At 52.8% G+C, this 18,117-nt stretch overlaps 1 protein-coding gene across 1 annotated transcript; it reads right to left on the minus strand.

The window, feature by feature from the left end:
* Positions 1-2,390: 2,390 nt before the first annotated feature.
* On the minus strand, positions 2,391-18,014 carry LOC121274059 (astrotactin-2-like). The gene is made up of 4 exons (XM_041181199.1): positions 17,824-18,014; positions 15,151-15,269; positions 13,562-13,637; positions 2,391-2,444 (listed from the first exon to the last, which is right to left on the minus strand). The coding sequence occupies exons 1-3, from the start codon at positions 17,992-17,994 to the stop codon at positions 13,613-13,615; spliced, it is 315 nt and encodes a 104-aa protein (XP_041037133.1). The 5' UTR covers positions 17,995-18,014; the 3' UTR covers positions 2,391-2,444; positions 13,562-13,612.
* Between the last annotated feature and the right edge of the window lie 103 nt (positions 18,015-18,117).

Here is an 18,117-nt window from a genome sequence, read left to right on the forward strand (position 1 = left end):
CCCCCCATCCCCCCTCACACCCCCCCATCCCCACACCCCCTCACAGCCCCCCATCCCCACCCTCACACCCCCCCTCACACACCCCCATCCCCCCCTCACACCCCCCATCCCCCCTCACACCCCCCATCCCCCCCTCACACCCCCCATCCCCCCTCACACCACCCCTCTCCCCCTCTCTCTCCATCCAGCCCCAATCCCCCTCTCTCTCTCTCTCCATCCAGCCCCAATCCCCCTCTCTCTCTCTCTCTCCATCCAACCCCAATCCCTCTCTCTCTCCATCCAGCCCCAATCCCTCTCTCTCTCTCTCTCCATCCAGCCCCAATCCCTCTCTCTCTCCATCCAGCCCCAATCCCCCTCTCTCTCTCTCTCCATCCAGCCCCAATCCCTCTCTCTCTCCATCCAGCCCCAATCCCTCTCTCTCTCCATCCAGCCCCAATCCCTCTCTCTCTCCATCCAGCCCCAATCCCTCTCTCTCTCCATCCAGCCCCAATCCCTCTCTCTCTCCATCCAGCCCCAATCCCTCTCTCTCTCCATCCAGCCCCAATCCCTCTCTCTCTCCATCCAGCCCCAATCCCCCTCTCCCTCTCTCTCTCCATCCAGCCCCAATCCCTCTCTCTCTCCATCCAGCCCCAATCCCTCTCTCTCTCCATCCAGCCCCAATCCCCCTCTCCCTCTCTCTCTCTCCATCCAGCCCCAATCCCCCTCTCTCTCTCCATCCAGCCCCAATCCCTCTCTCTCTCTCTCTCCATCCAGCCCCAATCCCCCTCTCTCTCTCCATCCAGCCCCAATCCCTCTCTCTCTCTCTCTCCATCCAGCCCCAATCCCTCTCTCTCTCTCTCCATCCAGCCCCAATCCCCCTCTCCCTCTCCCTCTCTCTATCCAGCCCCAATCCCTCTCTCTCTCCATCCAGCCCCAATCCCCCTCTCCCTCTCTCTATCCAGCCCCAATCCCTCTCTCTCTCCATCCAGCCCCAATCCCCCTCTCTCTCTCTCCATCCAGCCCCAATCCCCCTCTCCCTCTCTCTCTCTCCATCCAGCCCCAATCCCCCCTCTCCCTCTCTCTCTCCATCCAGCCCCAATCCCTCTCTCTCTCTCTCTCCATCCAGCCCCAATCCCCCTCTCTCCCTCTCTCTCCATCCAGCCCCAATCCCCCTCTCCCCCTCTCTCTCCAGCCCCAATCCCTCTCTCTCTCCATCCAGCCCCAATCCCTCTCTCTCTCCATCCAGCCCCAATCCCCCTCTCTCCCTCTCTCCATCCAGCCCCAATCCCCCTCTCCCCCTCTCTCTCCATCCAGCCCCAATCCCTCTCTCTCTCCATCCAGCCCCAATCCCTCTCTCTCTCCATCCAACCCCAATCCCCCTCTCCCCCTCTCTCTCCATCCAACCCCAATCCCCCTCTCTCTCTCTCTCCATCCAGCCCCAATCCCCCTCTCTCTCTCCATCCAGCCCCAATCCCCCTCTCTCTCTCCATCCAACCCCAATCCCCCTCTCCCCCTCTCTCTCCATCCAACCCCAATCCCCCACTCTCTCTCTCTCCATCCAGCCCCAATCCCCCTCTCCCTCTCTCTCTCCAGCCAGCCCCAATCCCCCTCTCCCTCTCTCCATCCAGCCCCAATCCCTCTCTCTCTCTCTCTCTCCATCCAGCCCCAATCCCTCTCTCTCTCTCCATCCAGCCCCAATCCCTCTCTCTCTCTCTCCATCCAACCCCAATCCCTCTCTCTCTCTCCATCCAGCCCCAATCCCTCTCTCTCTCTCCATCCAGCCCCAATCCCTCTCTCTCTCCATCCAACCCCAATCCCTCTCTCTCTCTCTCCATCCAACCCCAATCCCTCTCTCTCTCTCTCCATCCAACCCCAATCCCTCTCTCTCTCTCTCCATCCAGCCCCAATCCCCCTCTCTCCATCCAACCCCAATCCCTCTCTCTCTCTCTCCATCCAACCCCAATCCCTCTCTCTCTCTCTCCATCCAACCCCAATCCCTCTCTCTCTCTCTCCATCCAGCCCCAATCCCTCTCTCTCTCTCTCTCTCTCTCCATCCAGCCCCAATCCCCCTCTCTCTCTCTCTCTCTCCATCCAGCCCCTATCTCTCTCTCCCCGTCCAGCCCCAATCCTCCTCTCGCTCTCCCCATCCAGCCCCAATCGCTCTTTCTCCCTCCCTCCATCCAGCTCCAATCCCCTCCTCTCTCTGCCTCCACCCCCTCCAAATCCCCCCTCTCTCCACTGAACTGAAAAGCCACATTAGACGTATGAAAAAGAGAAAACATTGGGAACACTCAGTGGCTCAGCTGGTGTCCGTGGAGAGACAGATCGTGTTTCAGCACCAGGAACCTTCGTTGACGTTCGAGCAGAACGGACTAGCTGAGAGACGCTTCCACAGCAGAAGATGAACTCACTTGCTCTGTTGGTCAGGCAGTACCGCTTTCACAGATTCATCCTCAGTCCGGTCTCTGAAACGGTATGCAGTAAGAGACACGTAGTTACAACGGGGAGCACAGGATCAGCTGTGATCCCACTGACGCTGGAGCCAACCGGCCCAGCAGTGGGAGCAGCACCCAAAGGTGGGACTGAGCATCATAAACATGGAGCAGGAGAGCAGCACCCAGGGGCGGGACGTGGTGTCTGAGATCCAAATGAGGAACGGGGTTCGGAGTGAGCAATGAGGTGGTGGCTGGAGAGTGCTGCGGCAGGAATCCTGCGAGAGACAGCCCATGAAAGAGTTGGTTAAATTACCAATCAGACTAAGTGTGCAGTGTCCACGTTCTCCACGTGACTGGGAACAGTTTATGACCAATGCAAACAACCGCTATCGCCAAAGGACAGTCAGAGTCCAATTGCTATCAGCAAAGGACAGTCAGAGACCAACTGCTATCACCGAAGGACAGTCAGAGTCCAGCTGCTATCGCCGAAGGACAGTCAGAGTCCAACTGCTATCGGCAAAGGACAGTCAGAGACCAACTGCTATCACCGAAGGACAGTCAGAGTCCAGCTGCTATCGCCGAAGGACAGTCAGAGTCCAACTGTATTCGGCAAAGGACAGTCAGAGTCCAACTGCTATTGGCAAACGACAGTCAGAGTCCAACCGCTATCAGCAAACGACAGTCAGAGTCCAACCGCTATCAGCAAAGGACAGTCAGAGTCCAACCGCTATCAGCAAAGGACAGTCAGAGTCCAACCGCTATCACCGAAGGACAGTCAGAGTCCAACCGCTATCAGCAAACGACAGTCAGAGTCCAACTGCTATCGGCAAACGACAGTCAGAGTCCAACTGCTATCAGCAAAGGACAGTCAGAGACCAACTGCTATCACCGAAGGACAGTCAGAGTCCAGCTGCTATCGCCAAAGGACAGTCAGAGACCAACTGCTATCAGCAAAGGACAGTCAGAGTCCAACCGCTATCAGCAAACGACAGTCAGAGACCAACTGCTATCACCGAAGGACAGTCAGAGTCCAACCGCTATCAGCAAACGACAGTCAGAGACCAACTGCTATCACCGAAGGACAGTCAGAGTCCAACCGCTATCAGCAAAGGACAGTCAGAGTCCAACCGCTATCAGCAAAGGACAGTCAGAGTCCAACCGCTATCAGCAAAGGACAGTCAGAGTCCAACCGCTATCAGCAAAGGACAGTCAGAGTCCAACCGCTATCAGCAAAGGACAGTCAGAGTCCAACCGCTATCAGCAAAGGACAGTCAGAGTCCAACCGCTATCAGCAAAGGACAGTCAGAGTCCAACCGCTATCAGCAAAGGACAGTCAGAGTCCAACCGCTATCAGCAAAGGACAGTCAGAGTCCAACCGCTATCAGCAAAGGACAGTCAGAGTCCAACCGCTATCAGCAAAGGACAGTCAGAGTCCAACCGCTATCAGCAAAGGACAGTCAGAGTCCAACCGCTATCAGCAAAGGACAGTCAGAGTCCAACCGCTATCAGCAAAGGACAGTCAGAGTCCAACCGCTATCAGCAAAGGACAGTCAGAGTCCAACGCTATCAGCAAAGGACAGTCAGAGTCCAACCGCTATCAGCAAAGGACAGTCAGAGTCCAACCGCTATCAGCAAAGGACAGTCAGAGTCCAACCGCTATCAGCAAAGGACAGTCAGAGTCCAACCGCTATCAGCAAAGGACAGTCAGAGTCCAACCGCTATCAGCAAAGGACAGTCAGAGTCCAACCGCTATCAGCAAAGGACAGTCAGAGTCCAACCGCTATCAGCAAAGGACAGTCAGAGTCCAACCGCTATCAGCAAAGGACAGTCAGAGTCCAACCGCTATCAGCAAAGGACAGTCAGAGTCCAACCGCTATCAGCAAAGGACAGTCAGAGTCCAACCGCTATCAGCAAAGGACAGTCAGAGTCCAACCGCTATCAGCAAAGGACAGTCAGAGTCCAACCGCTATCAGCAAAGGACAGTCAGAGTCCAACCGCTATCGGCAAAGGACAGTCAGAGTCCAACCGCTATCGGCAAACGACAGTCAGAGTCCAACTGCTATCAGCAAAGGACAGTCAGAGACCAACTGCTATCACCAAAGGACAGTCAGAGTCCAGCTGCTATCGCCAAAGGACAGTCAGAGACCAACTGCTATCACCGAAGGACAGTCAGAGTCCAGCTGCTATCGCCGAAGGACAGTCAGAGTCCAACTGCTATCGGCAAACGACAGTCAGAGTCCAACTGCTATCGGCAAAGGACAGTCAGAGTCCAACCGCAATCAGCAAAGGACAGTCAGAGTCCAACTGCTATCGGCAAACGACAGTCAGAGTCCAACTGCTATCAGCAAACGACAGTCAGAGACCAACTGCTATCACCAAAGGACAGTCAGAGTCCAGCTGCTATCGCCAAAGGACAGTCAGAGTCCAACCGCTATCAGCAAACGACAGTCAGAGTCCAACCGCTATCAGCAAAGGACAGTCAGAGTCCAACTGCTATCAGCAAAGGACAGTCAGAGACCAACTGCTATCAGCAAAGGACAGTCAGAGTCCAACCGCTATCAGCAAACGACAGTCAGTGACCAACTGCTATCACCGAAGGACAGTCAGAGTCCAGCTGCTATCGCCGAAGGACAGTCAGAGTCCAACTGCTATCGGCAAACGACAGTCAGAGTCCAACTGCTATCGGCAAAGGACAGTCAGAGTCCAACCGCAATCAGCAAAGGACAGTCAGAGTCCAACTGCTATCGGCAAACGACAGTCAGAGTCCAACTACTATCAGCAAACGACAGTCAGAGACCAACTGCTATCACCAAAGGACAGTCAGAGTCCAGCTGCTATCGCCAAAGGACAGTCAGAGTCCAACTGCTATCAGCAAACGACAGTCAGAGTCCAACCGCTATCAGCAAACGACAGTCAGAGTCCAACCGCTATCAGCAAAGGACAGTCAGAGTCCAACCGCTATCAGCAAAGGACAGTCAGAGACCAACTGCTATCAGCAAAGGACAGTCAGAGTCCAACCGCTATCAGCAAACGACAGTCAGTGACCAACTGCTATCACCGAAGGACAGTCAGAGTCCAGCTGCTATCGCCGAAGGACAGTCAGAGTCCAACTGCTATCGGCGAACGACAGTCAGAGTCCAACTGCTATCGGCAAAGGACAGTCAGAGACCAACTGCTATCACCGAAGGACAGTCAGAGTCCAGCTGCTATCGCCAAAGGACAGTCAGAGTCCAACCGCTATCAGCAAACGACAGTCAGAGTCCAACCGCTATCAGCAAACGACAGTCAGAGTCCAACCGCTATCAGCAAAGGACAGTCAGAGTCCAACTGCTATCAGCAAAGGACAGTCAGAGACCAACTGCTATCAGCAAAGGACAGTCAGAGTCCAACCGCTATCAGCAAACGACAGTCAGAGACCAACTGCTATCACCGAAGGACAGTCAGAGACCAACTGCTATCACCGAAGGACAGTCAGAGTCCAACTGCTATCGGCAAACGACAGTCAGAGTCCAACTGCTATCGGCAAACGACAGTCAGAGTCCAACTGCTATCAGCAAAGGACAGTCAGAGTCCAACCGCTATCAGCAAACGACAGTCAGAGACCAACTGCTATCACCAAAGGACAGTCAGAGTCCAGCTGCTATCGCCAAAGGACAGTCAGAGACCAACTGCTATCACCGAAGGACAGTCAGAGTCCAGCTGCTATCGCCGAAGGACAGTCAGAGTCCAACTGCTATCGGCAAACGACAGTCAGAGTCCAACTGCTATCGGCAAAGGACAGTCAGAGTCCAACCGCAATCAGCAAAGGACAGTCAGAGTCCAACTGCTATCGGCAAACGACAGTCAGAGTCCAACTGCTATCAGCAAACGACAGTCAGAGACCAACTGCTATCACCAAAGGACAGTCAGAGTCCAGCTGCTATCGCCAAAGGACAGTCAGAGTCCAACCGCTATCAGCAAACGACAGTCAGAGTCCAACCGCTATCAGCAAAGGACAGTCAGAGTCCAACTGCTATCAGCAAAGGACAGTCAGAGACCAACTGCTATCAGCAAAGGACAGTCAGAGTCCAACCGCTATCAGCAAACGACAGTCAGTGACCAACTGCTATCACCGAAGGACAGTCAGAGTCCAGCTGCTATCGCCGAAGGACAGTCAGAGTCCAACTGCTATCGGCAAACGACAGTCAGAGTCCAACTGCTATCGGCAAAGGACAGTCAGAGTCCAACCGCAATCAGCAAAGGACAGTCAGAGTCCAACTGCTATCGGCAAACGACAGTCAGAGTCCAACTACTATCAGCAAACGACAGTCAGAGACCAACTGCTATCACCAAAGGACAGTCAGAGTCCAGCTGCTATCGCCAAAGGACAGTCAGAGTCCAACTGCTATCAGCAAACGACAGTCAGAGTCCAACCGCTATCAGCAAACGACAGTCAGAGTCCAACCGCTATCAGCAAAGGACAGTCAGAGTCCAACCGCTATCAGCAAAGGACAGTCAGAGACCAACTGCTATCAGCAAAGGACAGTCAGAGTCCAACCGCTATCAGCAAACGACAGTCAGTGACCAACTGCTATCACCGAAGGACAGTCAGAGTCCAGCTGCTATCGCCGAAGGACAGTCAGAGTCCAACTGCTATCGGCGAACGACAGTCAGAGTCCAACTGCTATCGGCAAAGGACAGTCAGAGACCAACTGCTATCACCGAAGGACAGTCAGAGTCCAGCTGCTATCGCCAAAGGACAGTCAGAGTCCAACCGCTATCAGCAAACGACAGTCAGAGTCCAACCGCTATCAGCAAACGACAGTCAGAGTCCAACCGCTATCAGCAAAGGACAGTCAGAGTCCAACTGCTATCAGCAAAGGACAGTCAGAGACCAACTGCTATCAGCAAAGGACAGTCAGAGTCCAACCGCTATCAGCAAACGACAGTCAGAGACCAACTGCTATCACCGAAGGACAGTCAGAGACCAACTGCTATCACCGAAGGACAGTCAGAGTCCAACTGCTATCGGCAAACGACAGTCAGAGTCCAACTGCTATCGGCAAACGACAGTCAGAGTCCAACTGCTATCAGCAAAGGACAGTCAGAGTCCAACCGCTATCAGCAAACGACAGTCAGAGTCCAACTGCTATCGGCAAACGACAGTCAGAGTCCAACTGCTATCTGCAAAGGACAGTCAGAGTCCAGCTGCTATCGGCAAACGACAGTCAGAGTCCAACCGCTATCGGCAAAGGACAGTCAGAGTCCAACCGCTATCGGCAAAGGACAGTCAGAGTCCAACCGCTATCGGCAAAGGACAGTCAGAGTCCAACCGCTATCGGCAAAGGACAGTCAGAGTCCAACCGCTATCGGCAAAGGACAGTCAGAGTCCAACCGCTATCAGCAAAGGACAGTCAGAGTCCAACCGCTATCAGCAAAGGACAGTCAGAGTCCAACCGCTATCAGCAAAGGACAGTCAGAGTCCAACCGCTATCAGCAAAGGACAGTCAGAGTCCAACCGCTATCAGCAAAGGACAGTCAGAGTCCAACCGCTATCAGCAAAGGACAGTCAGAGTCCAACCGCTATCAGCAAAGGACAGTCAGAGTCCAACCGCTATCAGCAAAGGACAGTCAGAGTCCAACCGCTATCAGCAAAGGACAGTCAGAGTCCAACCGCTATCAGCAAAGGACAGTCAGAGTCCAACCGCTATCAGCAAAGGACAGTCAGAGTCCAACCGCTATCAGCAAAGGACAGTCAGAGTCCAACCGCTATCAGCAAAGGACAGTCAGAGTCCAACCGCTATCAGCAAAGGACAGTCAGAGTCCAACCGCTATCAGCAAAGGACAGTCAGAGTCCAACCGCTATCAGCAAAGGACAGTCAGAGTCCAACCGCTATCAGCAAAGGACAGTCAGAGTCCAACCGCTATCAGCAAAGGACAGTCAGAGTCCAACCGCTATCAGCAAAGGACAGTCAGAGTCCAACCGCTATCAGCAAAGGACAGTCAGAGTCCAACCGCTATCAGCAAAGGACAGTCAGAGTCCAACCGCTATCAGCAAAGGACAGTCAGAGTCCAACCGCTATCAGCAAAGGACAGTCAGAGTCCAACCGCTATCAGCAAAGGACAGTCAGAGTCCAACCGCTATCAGCAAAGGACAGTCAGAGTCCAACCGCTATCAGCAAAGGACAGTCAGAGTCCAACCGCTATCAGCAAAGGACAGTCAGAGTCCAACCGCTATCAGCAAAGGACAGTCAGAGTCCAACCGCTATCAGCAAAGGACAGTCAGAGTCCAACCGCTATCAGCAAAGGACAGTCAGAGTCCAACCGCTATCAGCAAAGGACAGTCAGAGTCCAACCGCTATCAGCAAAGGACAGTCAGAGTCCAACCGCTATCAGCAAAGGACAGTCAGAGTCCAACCGCTATCAGCAAAGGACAGTCAGAGTCCAACCGCTATCAGCAAAGGACAGTCAGAGTCCAACCGCTATCAGCAAAGGACAGTCAGAGTCCAACCGCTATCAGCAAAGGACAGTCAGAGTCCAACCGCTATCAGCAAAGGACAGTCAGAGTCCAACCGCTATCAGCAAAGGACAGTCAGAGTCCAACCGCTATCAGCAAAGGACAGTCAGAGTCCAACCGCTATCAGCAAAGGACAGTCAGAGTCCAACCGCTATCAGCAAAGGACAGTCAGAGTCCAACCGCTATCAGCAAAGGACAGTCAGAGTCCAACCGCTATCAGCAAAGGACAGTCAGAGTCCAACCGCTATCAGGCAAAGGACAGTCAGAGTCCAACCTGCTATCAGCAAAGGACAGTCAGAGACCAACCTGCTATCACAAAGGACAGTCAGAGTCCAGCCTGCTATCGCCAAAGGACAGTCAGAGACCAACTGCTATCACCGAAGGACAGTCAGAGTCCAGCTGCTATCGCCGAAGGACAGTCAGAGTCCAACTGCTATCGGCAAACGACAGTCAGAGTCCAACTGCTATCGGCAAAGGACAGTCAGAGTCCAACCGCAATCAGCAAAGGACAGTCAGAGTCCAACTGCTATCGGCAAACGACAGTCAGAGTCCAACTGCTATCAGCAAACGACAGTCAGAGACCAACCGCTATCAGCAAAGGACAGTCAGAGTCCAACCGCTATCAGCAAAGGACAGTCAGAGTCCAACCGCTATCAGCAAAGGACAGTCAGAGTCCAACCGCTATCAGCAAAGGACAGTCAGAGTCCAACCGCTATCAGCAAAGGACAGTCAGAGTCCAACCGCTATCAGCAAAGGACAGTCAGAGTCCAACCGCTATCAGCAAAGGACAGTCAGAGTCCAACCGCTATCAGCAAAGGACAGTCAGAGTCCAACCGCTATCAGCAAAGGACAGTCAGAGTCCAACCGCTATCAGCAAAGGACAGTCAGAGTCCAACCGCTATCAGCAAAGGACAGTCAGAGTCCAACCGCTATCAGCAAAGGACAGTCAGAGTCCAACCGCTATCAGCAAAGGACAGTCAGAGTCCAACCGCTATCAGCAAAGGACAGTCAGAGTCCAACCGCTATCGGCAAACGACAGTCAGAGTCCAACTGCTATCAGCAAAGGACAGTCAGAGACCAACTGCTATCACCAAAGGACAGTCAGAGTCCAGCTGCTATCGCCAAAGGACAGTCAGAGACCAACTGCTATCACCGAAGGACAGTCAGAGTCCAGCTGCTATCGCCGAAGGACAGTCAGAGTCCAACTGCTATCGGCAAACGACAGTCAGAGTCCAACTGCTATCGGCAAAGGACAGTCAGAGTCCAACCGCAATCAGCAAAGGATAGTCAGAGTCCAACTGCTATCGGCAAACGACAGTCAGAGTCCAACTGCTATCAGCAAACGACAGTCAGAGACCAACTGCTATCACCAAAGGACAGTCAGAGTCCAGCTGCTATCGCCAAAGGACAGTCAGAGTCCAACTGCTATCAGCAAACGACAGTCAGAGTCCAACCGCTATCAGCAAACGACAGTCAGAGTCCAACCGCTATCAGCAAAGGACAGTCAGAGTCCAACTGCTATCAGCAAAGGACAGTCAGAGACCAACTGCTATCAGCAAAGGACAGTCAGAGTCCAACCGCTATCAGCAAACGACAGTCAGTGACCAACTGCTATCACCGAAGGACAGTCAGAGTCCAGCTGCTATCGCCGAAGGACAGTCAGAGTCCAACTGCTATCGGCAAACGACAGTCAGAGTCCAACTGCTATCGGCAAAGGACAGTCAGAGTCCAACCGCAATCAGCAAAGGACAGTCAGAGTCCAACTGCTATCGGCAAACGACAGTCAGAGTCCAACTGCTATCAGCAAACGACAGTCAGAGACCAACTGCTATCACCAAAGGACAGTCAGAGTCCAGCTGCTATCGCCAAAGGACAGTCAGAGTCCAACTGCTATCAGCAAACGACAGTCAGAGTCCAACCGCTATCAGCAAACGACAGTCAGAGTCCAACCGCTATCAGCAAAGGACAGTCAGAGTCCAACCGCTATCAGCAAAGGACAGTCAGAGACCAACTGCTATCAGCAAAGGACAGTCAGAGTCCAACCGCTATCAGCAAACGACAGTCAGTGACCAACTGCTATCACCGAAGGACAGTCAGAGTCCAGCTGCTATCGCCGAAGGACAGTCAGAGTCCAACTGCTATCGGCAAACGACAGTCAGAGTCCAACTGCTATCAGCAAAGGACAGTCAGAGACCAACTGCTATCACCGAAGGACAGTCAGAGTCCAGCTGCTATCGCCAAAGGACAGTCAGAGTCCAACCGCTATCAGCAAACGACAGTCAGAGTCCAACCGCTATCAGCAAACGACAGTCAGAGTCCAACCGCTATCAGCAAAGGACAGTCAGAGTCCAACTGCTATCAGCAAAGGACAGTCAGAGACCAACTGCTATCAGCAAAGGACAGTCAGAGTCCAACCGCTATCAGCAAACGACAGTCAGAGACCAACTGCTATCACCGAAGGACAGTCAGAGTCCAACTGCTATCGGCAAACGACAGTCAGAGTCCAACTGCTATCGGCAAACGACAGTCAGAGTCCAACTGCTATCAGCAAAGGACAGTCAGAGTCCAACCGCTATCAGCAAACGACAGTCAGAGTCCAACTGCTATCGGCAAACGACAGTCAGAGTCCAACTGCTATCTGCAAAGGACAGTCAGAGACCAACTGCTATCACCGAAGGACAGTCAGAGTCCAGCTGCTATCGGCAAACGACAGTCAGAGTCCAACTGCTATCGGCAAAGGACAGTCAGAGTCCAACCGCTATCGGCAAAGGACAGTCAGAGTCCAACCGCTATCGGCAAAGGACAGTCAGAGTCCAACCGCTATCGGCAAAGGACAGTCAGAGTCCAACCGCTATCAGCAAAGGACAGTCAGAGTCCAACCGCTATCAGCAAAGGACAGTCAGAGTCCAACCGCTATCAGCAAAGGACAGTCAGAGTCCAACCGCTATCAGCAAAGGACAGTCAGAGTCCAACCGCTATCAGCAAAGGACAGTCAGAGTCCAACCGCTATCAGCAAAGGACAGTCAGAGTCCAACCGCTATCAGCAAAGGACAGTCAGAGTCCAACCGCTATCAGCAAAGGACAGTCAGAGTCCAACCGCTATCAGCAAAGGACAGTCAGAGTCCAACCGCTATCAGCAAAGGACAGTCAGAGTCCAACCGCTATCAGCAAAGGACAGTCAGAGTCCAACCGCTATCAGCAAAGGACAGTCAGAGTCCAACCGCTATCAGCAAAGGACAGTCAGAGTCCAACCGCTATCAGCAAAGGACAGTCAGAGTCCAACCGCTATCAGCAAAGGACAGTCAGAGTCCAACCGCTATCAGCAAAGGACAGTCAGAGTCCAACCGCTATCAGCAAAGGACAGTCAGAGTCCAACCGCTATCAGCAAAGGACAGTCAGAGTCCAACCGCTATCAGCAAAGGACAGTCAGAGTCCAACCGCTATCAGCAAAGGACAGTCAGAGTCCAACCGCTATCAGCAAAGGACAGTCAGAGTCCAACCGCTATCAGCAAAGGACAGTCAGAGTCCAACCGCTATCAGCAAAGGACAGTCAGAGTCCAACCGCTATCAGCAAAGGACAGTCAGAGTCCAACCGCTATCAGCAAAGGACAGTCAGAGTCCAACCGCTATCAGCAAAGGACAGTCAGAGTCCAACCGCTATCAGCAAAGGACAGTCAGAGTCCAACCGCTATCAGCAAAGGACAGTCAGAGTCCAACCGCTATCAGCAAAGGACAGTCAGAGTCCAACCGCTATCAGCAAAGGACAGTCAGAGTCCAACCGCTATCAGCAAAGGACAGTCAGAGTCCAACCGCTATCAGCAAAGGACAGTCAGAGTCCAACCGCTATCAGCAAAGGACAGTCAGAGTCCAACCGCTATCAGCAAAGGACAGTCAGAGTCCAACCGCTATCAGCAAAGGACAGTCAGAGTCCAACCGCTATCAGCAAAGGACAGTCAGAGTCCAACCGCTATCAGCAAAGGACAGTCAGAGACCAACTGCTATCAGCAAAGGACAGTCAGAGTCCAACCGCTATCAGCAAACGACAGTCAGTGACCAACCGCTATCACCGAAGGACAGTCAGAGTCCAGCTGCTATCGCCGAAGGACAGTCAGAGTCCAACTGCTATCGGCAAACGACAGTCAGAGTCCAACCGCTATCAGCAAACGACAGTCAGAGTCCAACCGCTATCGGCAAACGACAGTCAGAGTCCAACTGCTATCAGCAAAGGACAGTCAGAGACCAACTGCTATCACCGAAGGACAGTCAGAGTCCAGCTGCTATCGCCAAAGGACAGTCAGAGTCCAACTGCTATCAGCAAATGACAGTCAGAGTCCAACCGCTATCAGCAAATGACAGTCAGAGTCCAACTGCTATCAGCAAAGGACAGTCAGAGACCAAGTGCTATCACCGAAGGACAGTCAGAGTCCAGCTGCTATCGCTGAAGGACAGTCAGAGTCCAACTGCTTTCAGCGAAGGGAATTTCAAGTTCCCGATGAGAAGAAACTAACATGGAATGACTGACTATTCCCTCACTGTGCGTTTTGACATGCCTTTGCAGTGCGACACAATTCTCTCTCTCTCAGAATGTCTATGATACACGGGGATCAATTCTAGATTTGTAAATTATTGGGAGTACAGGGAGTACACCTACCTCTCAATGTCACTCTTCTCAACCAGACACTGTAGAACGGCATCTAAACGATTACGGGCTGTTGAAGCCTCGAGATCTGCAGGAGACAGAAACCACATCACTGACTAAACATGGACTGCAGCAGATCAAGGAGGCAGCTCACCACCGCTTTCTCAAGGGCAGTTAAGGATGGGCAATAAATGCTGGCCTAGCCAGCGAAGCTCACATCCTGTGAATGAATTAAAAAAAAGTAGAGGGAGCCCTGCACTGTCGGAGGGTCAGTACTGAGGGAGCGCCGCACTGTCAGAGGGTCAGTGCTGAGGGAGTGCCGCACTGTCAGAGGGTCAGTGCTGAGAGACTGCTGCACTGTCAGAGGGTCAGTACTGAGGGAGTGCTGCACTGTCGGAGGGTCAGTACTGAGGGAGTGCTGCACTGTCGGAGGGTCAGTACTGAGGGAGTGCTGCACTGTCGGAGGGTCAGTACTGAGGGATCAGAGGTGCCATGTTTCGGGTGAGACATTAAACCGAGGCCCCCGTCTGCCCTCTCGGGCGGGTGTGAAATATTCCACGGCCATTATTGGGAAGAAGAGCAGGAGGGGGGAGGGCTGAGTTCTCCCCGGTGTTCCTGGGGCCAATATTTATCCCTCATCCAACATCACTAAAAGCAGATGATTTGGGTCCATTATCACACTGCTGCTTGTGGGATCTTGCTGGGCACAAATTGGCTGCTGTGTTTCCTACATTACAACAGTGACCTCGCTTCAAAAAGTCCTTCATTGGCTGTGAAGCTTTGGGACATCCTGAGGTGGGGACAGGCGATGGAGAAATGAGTTGTCTTTTGTTCGTCTCTTCCAAACCCAGGCCACACCGTGGCGGGGGGGAGGGGGGCTGTGTCCACCAGGTCTGGGGTGGGGTGGGGTGCTGTGTCCTCCAGGCCTTTGGGTGGGGGTGTGTCCTGTGTCCCAAGCCCCCAGGTCCATTTTGTTTCGGTGCAGGTTCGGCCATTTTCACTGCTGTGTTCAGCACCACCTGCTGTCTGAAAGCTGTACTGCAGCTCACAACTAAATTCACCACTTTAAAACGTCACTGACACAGGAGGAGGCCCATTCAGCCCCCTCGAGCCTGCTCTACCATTGAATCAGATCACGCCTGATCTGTATCTTAACTCCACCTACCCGCCTCGGTTCCGTGACCCTTAATCCCCTTAACCAACAAAAATCTCTCAATCTCAGTGTTGAAATTTTCTATTGACCCCTCCCAGTCTCGACAGCTTTTTCTGGGGGAGAGAGTTCCAGATTTCCACTCCCCCCCGCCTTTGTGTGAGGAAGTGCTTCCTGACATCACCCCCTGAATGGCCTGGCTCCAATTTTAAGGTTCTGCCCCCTTGTTCTTGACCACCCCTGCCCTGGAAACAGTTTCTTTCTATCGATCCTAGCAAATCTTTTACTCATCTTAAACCCCTCGAATAGATCACTCCTTAATCTTTGATACCTGAGGGAGAAATAAGTATTTGGGGTACCAGGGGAGGGAGAACAGTAATGTGGGAAGGTGGGAGACAGACACTGGGGGAGGATGATGGGCAGCTGGGAGGTAAGGTCAATGTCAGCCTACCTGATTTCTCTGTCTTGACCTTCACTGAAAGCATGCTGGTGCTGGGTGGTCTCATTCACACAACAGGTCTCACAGTCAGCACAGGATGCACTGCCGAGATTCACACCACTCCAAAATGCCTGTGACAGGGTGAATACAAGCAGAGAGGCAGCATTACTGAGGATTAACATTTAACATCATAGTGTTCATTCCTTGACTCATTCCCTGAGCCAGCTGGATTTATATGTCAGGAGAAATAGTCAGCAACACAGGGTGCTGGGGCAAGAGGGGTTACTGAATGACAGTATGAGGGAGCTGGATTAACATCAGTAGAGATACAGTCAGTATCACAGGGCGCTGGGAGAGAGGGGTTACTGAATGACAGTGTGAGGGAGCTGGATTAATATCAGTAGAGATACAGTCAGTGTCACAGCGCTGGGAGAGAGCGGTTACTGAATGACAGTGTGTGGGAGCTGGATTAACATCAGTCGAGATACAGTCAGTAACACTGGGTGCTGGGGGGGGGCGTGGGGAGAGGGGTTACTGAGTGACAGTGTGAGGGAGCTGGATTAACATCATTCGAGATACAGTCAGTAACAGTAATATCTATAGGGACAGAGTCAGGAACAGCCTCTAGAGGTGAATCTAGAAAGTTCAGCGGGGACATAAAAAAAATAAAAGAAGCAATGAGAGAGTATGAGAAGAGACAGGCAGCTAACATAAAAGAGAATTGTGTCGATGCAGACTGGATGGGCCGAAGGGCCTCTTCTGCACTGTGTGATTCTGTGATTAGTCTTCTATAGACATATAAATAGGGTGGTAAAAGGAGGAGTGGGGCCAATTAGAGACCAAAAAGGGCATTTACACACAGAGACAAGAGGGCGTAACTGAGGTATAAATGAATATTTTGCATCTGTCTTTACAAGGAAGAAGATGCTGTCAAGTCATGGAGAAAGAGGTGGTAGTTGAGATACTGGATGGGCTAACTACTGATAAAGAGGAGGTTTCGGATAGGCTGCCTGTACTTAAAGTTGATAAGACACCAGAGTCGGCTGAGATGACTTCAAGGATATGGAGGGAAGAATGGAAATTGCAGAGGCATTGGCTATGATCTTTCAGTCTTCCTCAGACTAAAGGGTAGTGCCAGAGAACTGAAGAATTGCACATGTTTAACCCTTGTTCAAAAAACAGCAACCACAGGGCAGTCAGTTCAACCTCGGTGCTGGGGAAACTTTTAGAAATGATCATTTGGGACAAAGCAGTCATATGCAGATTAATTAAGGAAAACCAGCATGGGTTTGTCAAAGGTATTGAGGAGGTTAATGCAGTTTTAAAGATGTTTAATAAGATGCACATAACTGGCCTGTGAGTAAAATTGAAGCCCATGGAATGAAAGGAACAGTGGATATGAAATTGGCCATGTGACAGGAAACAGGGAGTAGTGGTGAATGACTTTTTTTTTTGGAAGAAGGTTTATAGTGGGTGGTCCCACAATTCCTTTCTTGGTCTATATTAATGTCCTTGACTCGGTGGTATAATTTCAAAATTTACAGATGACACAAAACTTGGAAGTGTTGACAACTGTCAGGATGATCATGTAGAACTTCAAAAGGATATAGACTGGCTGGTGGAATGGGTGGAAATGAGGCAGATGAAATTTAATGCATCACATTTAAGTGTGGAGTGACGCATTTTGGTAGGACGAATGAGGAGAGAGGGACCTGAGGGTGTATGGACACAAGTTATTGAAGGTGTCAGAAAATGATTAATAAGGTAGTTGGTTGGGAGCCTAGGCTTCATGCATAAGGGCACGTTGTACAAACACAAGGACATTGTGGTGAACCTTATACAAAATGCTGGTTCACCAACTGGAGTACTGTGTCCAGTTCTGGGCTCCACACTTTAGGAAGGATGTGAAGGCTTTGGAGAGAGAGAGAAAAAGTGCGGAAAAGATTCACGAGAACGGTTCCAGGGACGAGGGACTTCGGTTCCGGGGACAGGTCGGGGAAGCTGGGGCTGTTCTCCTGGGAGGAGAGAAGATTGAGGGGAGATTTGATCGAGGAGTTCGAAATCAGGAGGGGTCTGGGACAGAGTCGGTTGGTGGAGGGGTGGGGGGGGGGGGGGGGGACCGTCCCTGTTGGCGGGAAGATTGAGAACCAGAGGGACACGGGTTTAAGGCGATTGGTTAAAAAAAGCAATGGCGACACGAGGAGAGACTTTCAGGCAGCGAGTGGTTAGGATCTGGAATGTTCCGCCTGAGGGGGGGAGGGGGAGGCTAATTCATTCAAGGGTTTCCAAAGGGCAACTGGGTCGTTATCTGATGAGGAAATATTAGCAGGGCCATTGGGGAAAGGCGGGGCAGTGGGGTTAGCTGAGTTGTTCTGACAGAGAGCAGACATGGAGGCGATGGGCCAAATGGCCTCCACCAGTCCCTGTAATGGCGGCCGGCCATTTCCGGTCAGCTGTTTCCGGTGGGCACGGCCTATCTCTGCCATTGGAGCCGCTCTCCTCCCCGCCCCCCACCCACCCACCCAGCCAGCCAGCCAGCCAGCCAGCCACCGGGTATCCCAGCTCCAAACCCCGCCCCACCGCCCAGAGATCCCGGCCCGGAGAGAGGGAGAACCAGGCCTCGCAACCCGGCCCCGGCTCTCAGCAGCCGCTCCGACCTCCCGAAACCGCTCTGAAGCAACTCACCCGCCCGCTCGCCGACGGAGACCAACCGTCAGCGACACCCCGCCCACTGGGACGGCGGCATTGCGTCACCCGGCACGGGCTCCGCCCGCTGGGACAGCGGCTTGGCGTAGCGACGAACGTGGCCCCGCCCACTGGGGGGGGCGGTGGCGGCGGCGGCGGCGGCGGCGGCATGGCGTCACCCGGCACGCAGCCCGCCCGCTTGGATTGCGACATTGCGTCACCGTGGCATCAGCCCCACCCATTGACAATGCGGGATTGCGTCATCAGGACACCGCCCCAATATTTACCCACCCG

The sequence above is a fragment of the Carcharodon carcharias genome, assembly GCF_017639515.1.
Source record: "Carcharodon carcharias isolate sCarCar2 chromosome 29 unlocalized genomic scaffold, sCarCar2.pri SUPER_29_unloc_2, whole genome shotgun sequence".
Lineage (NCBI taxonomy): Eukaryota > Metazoa > Chordata > Chondrichthyes > Lamniformes > Lamnidae > Carcharodon > Carcharodon carcharias.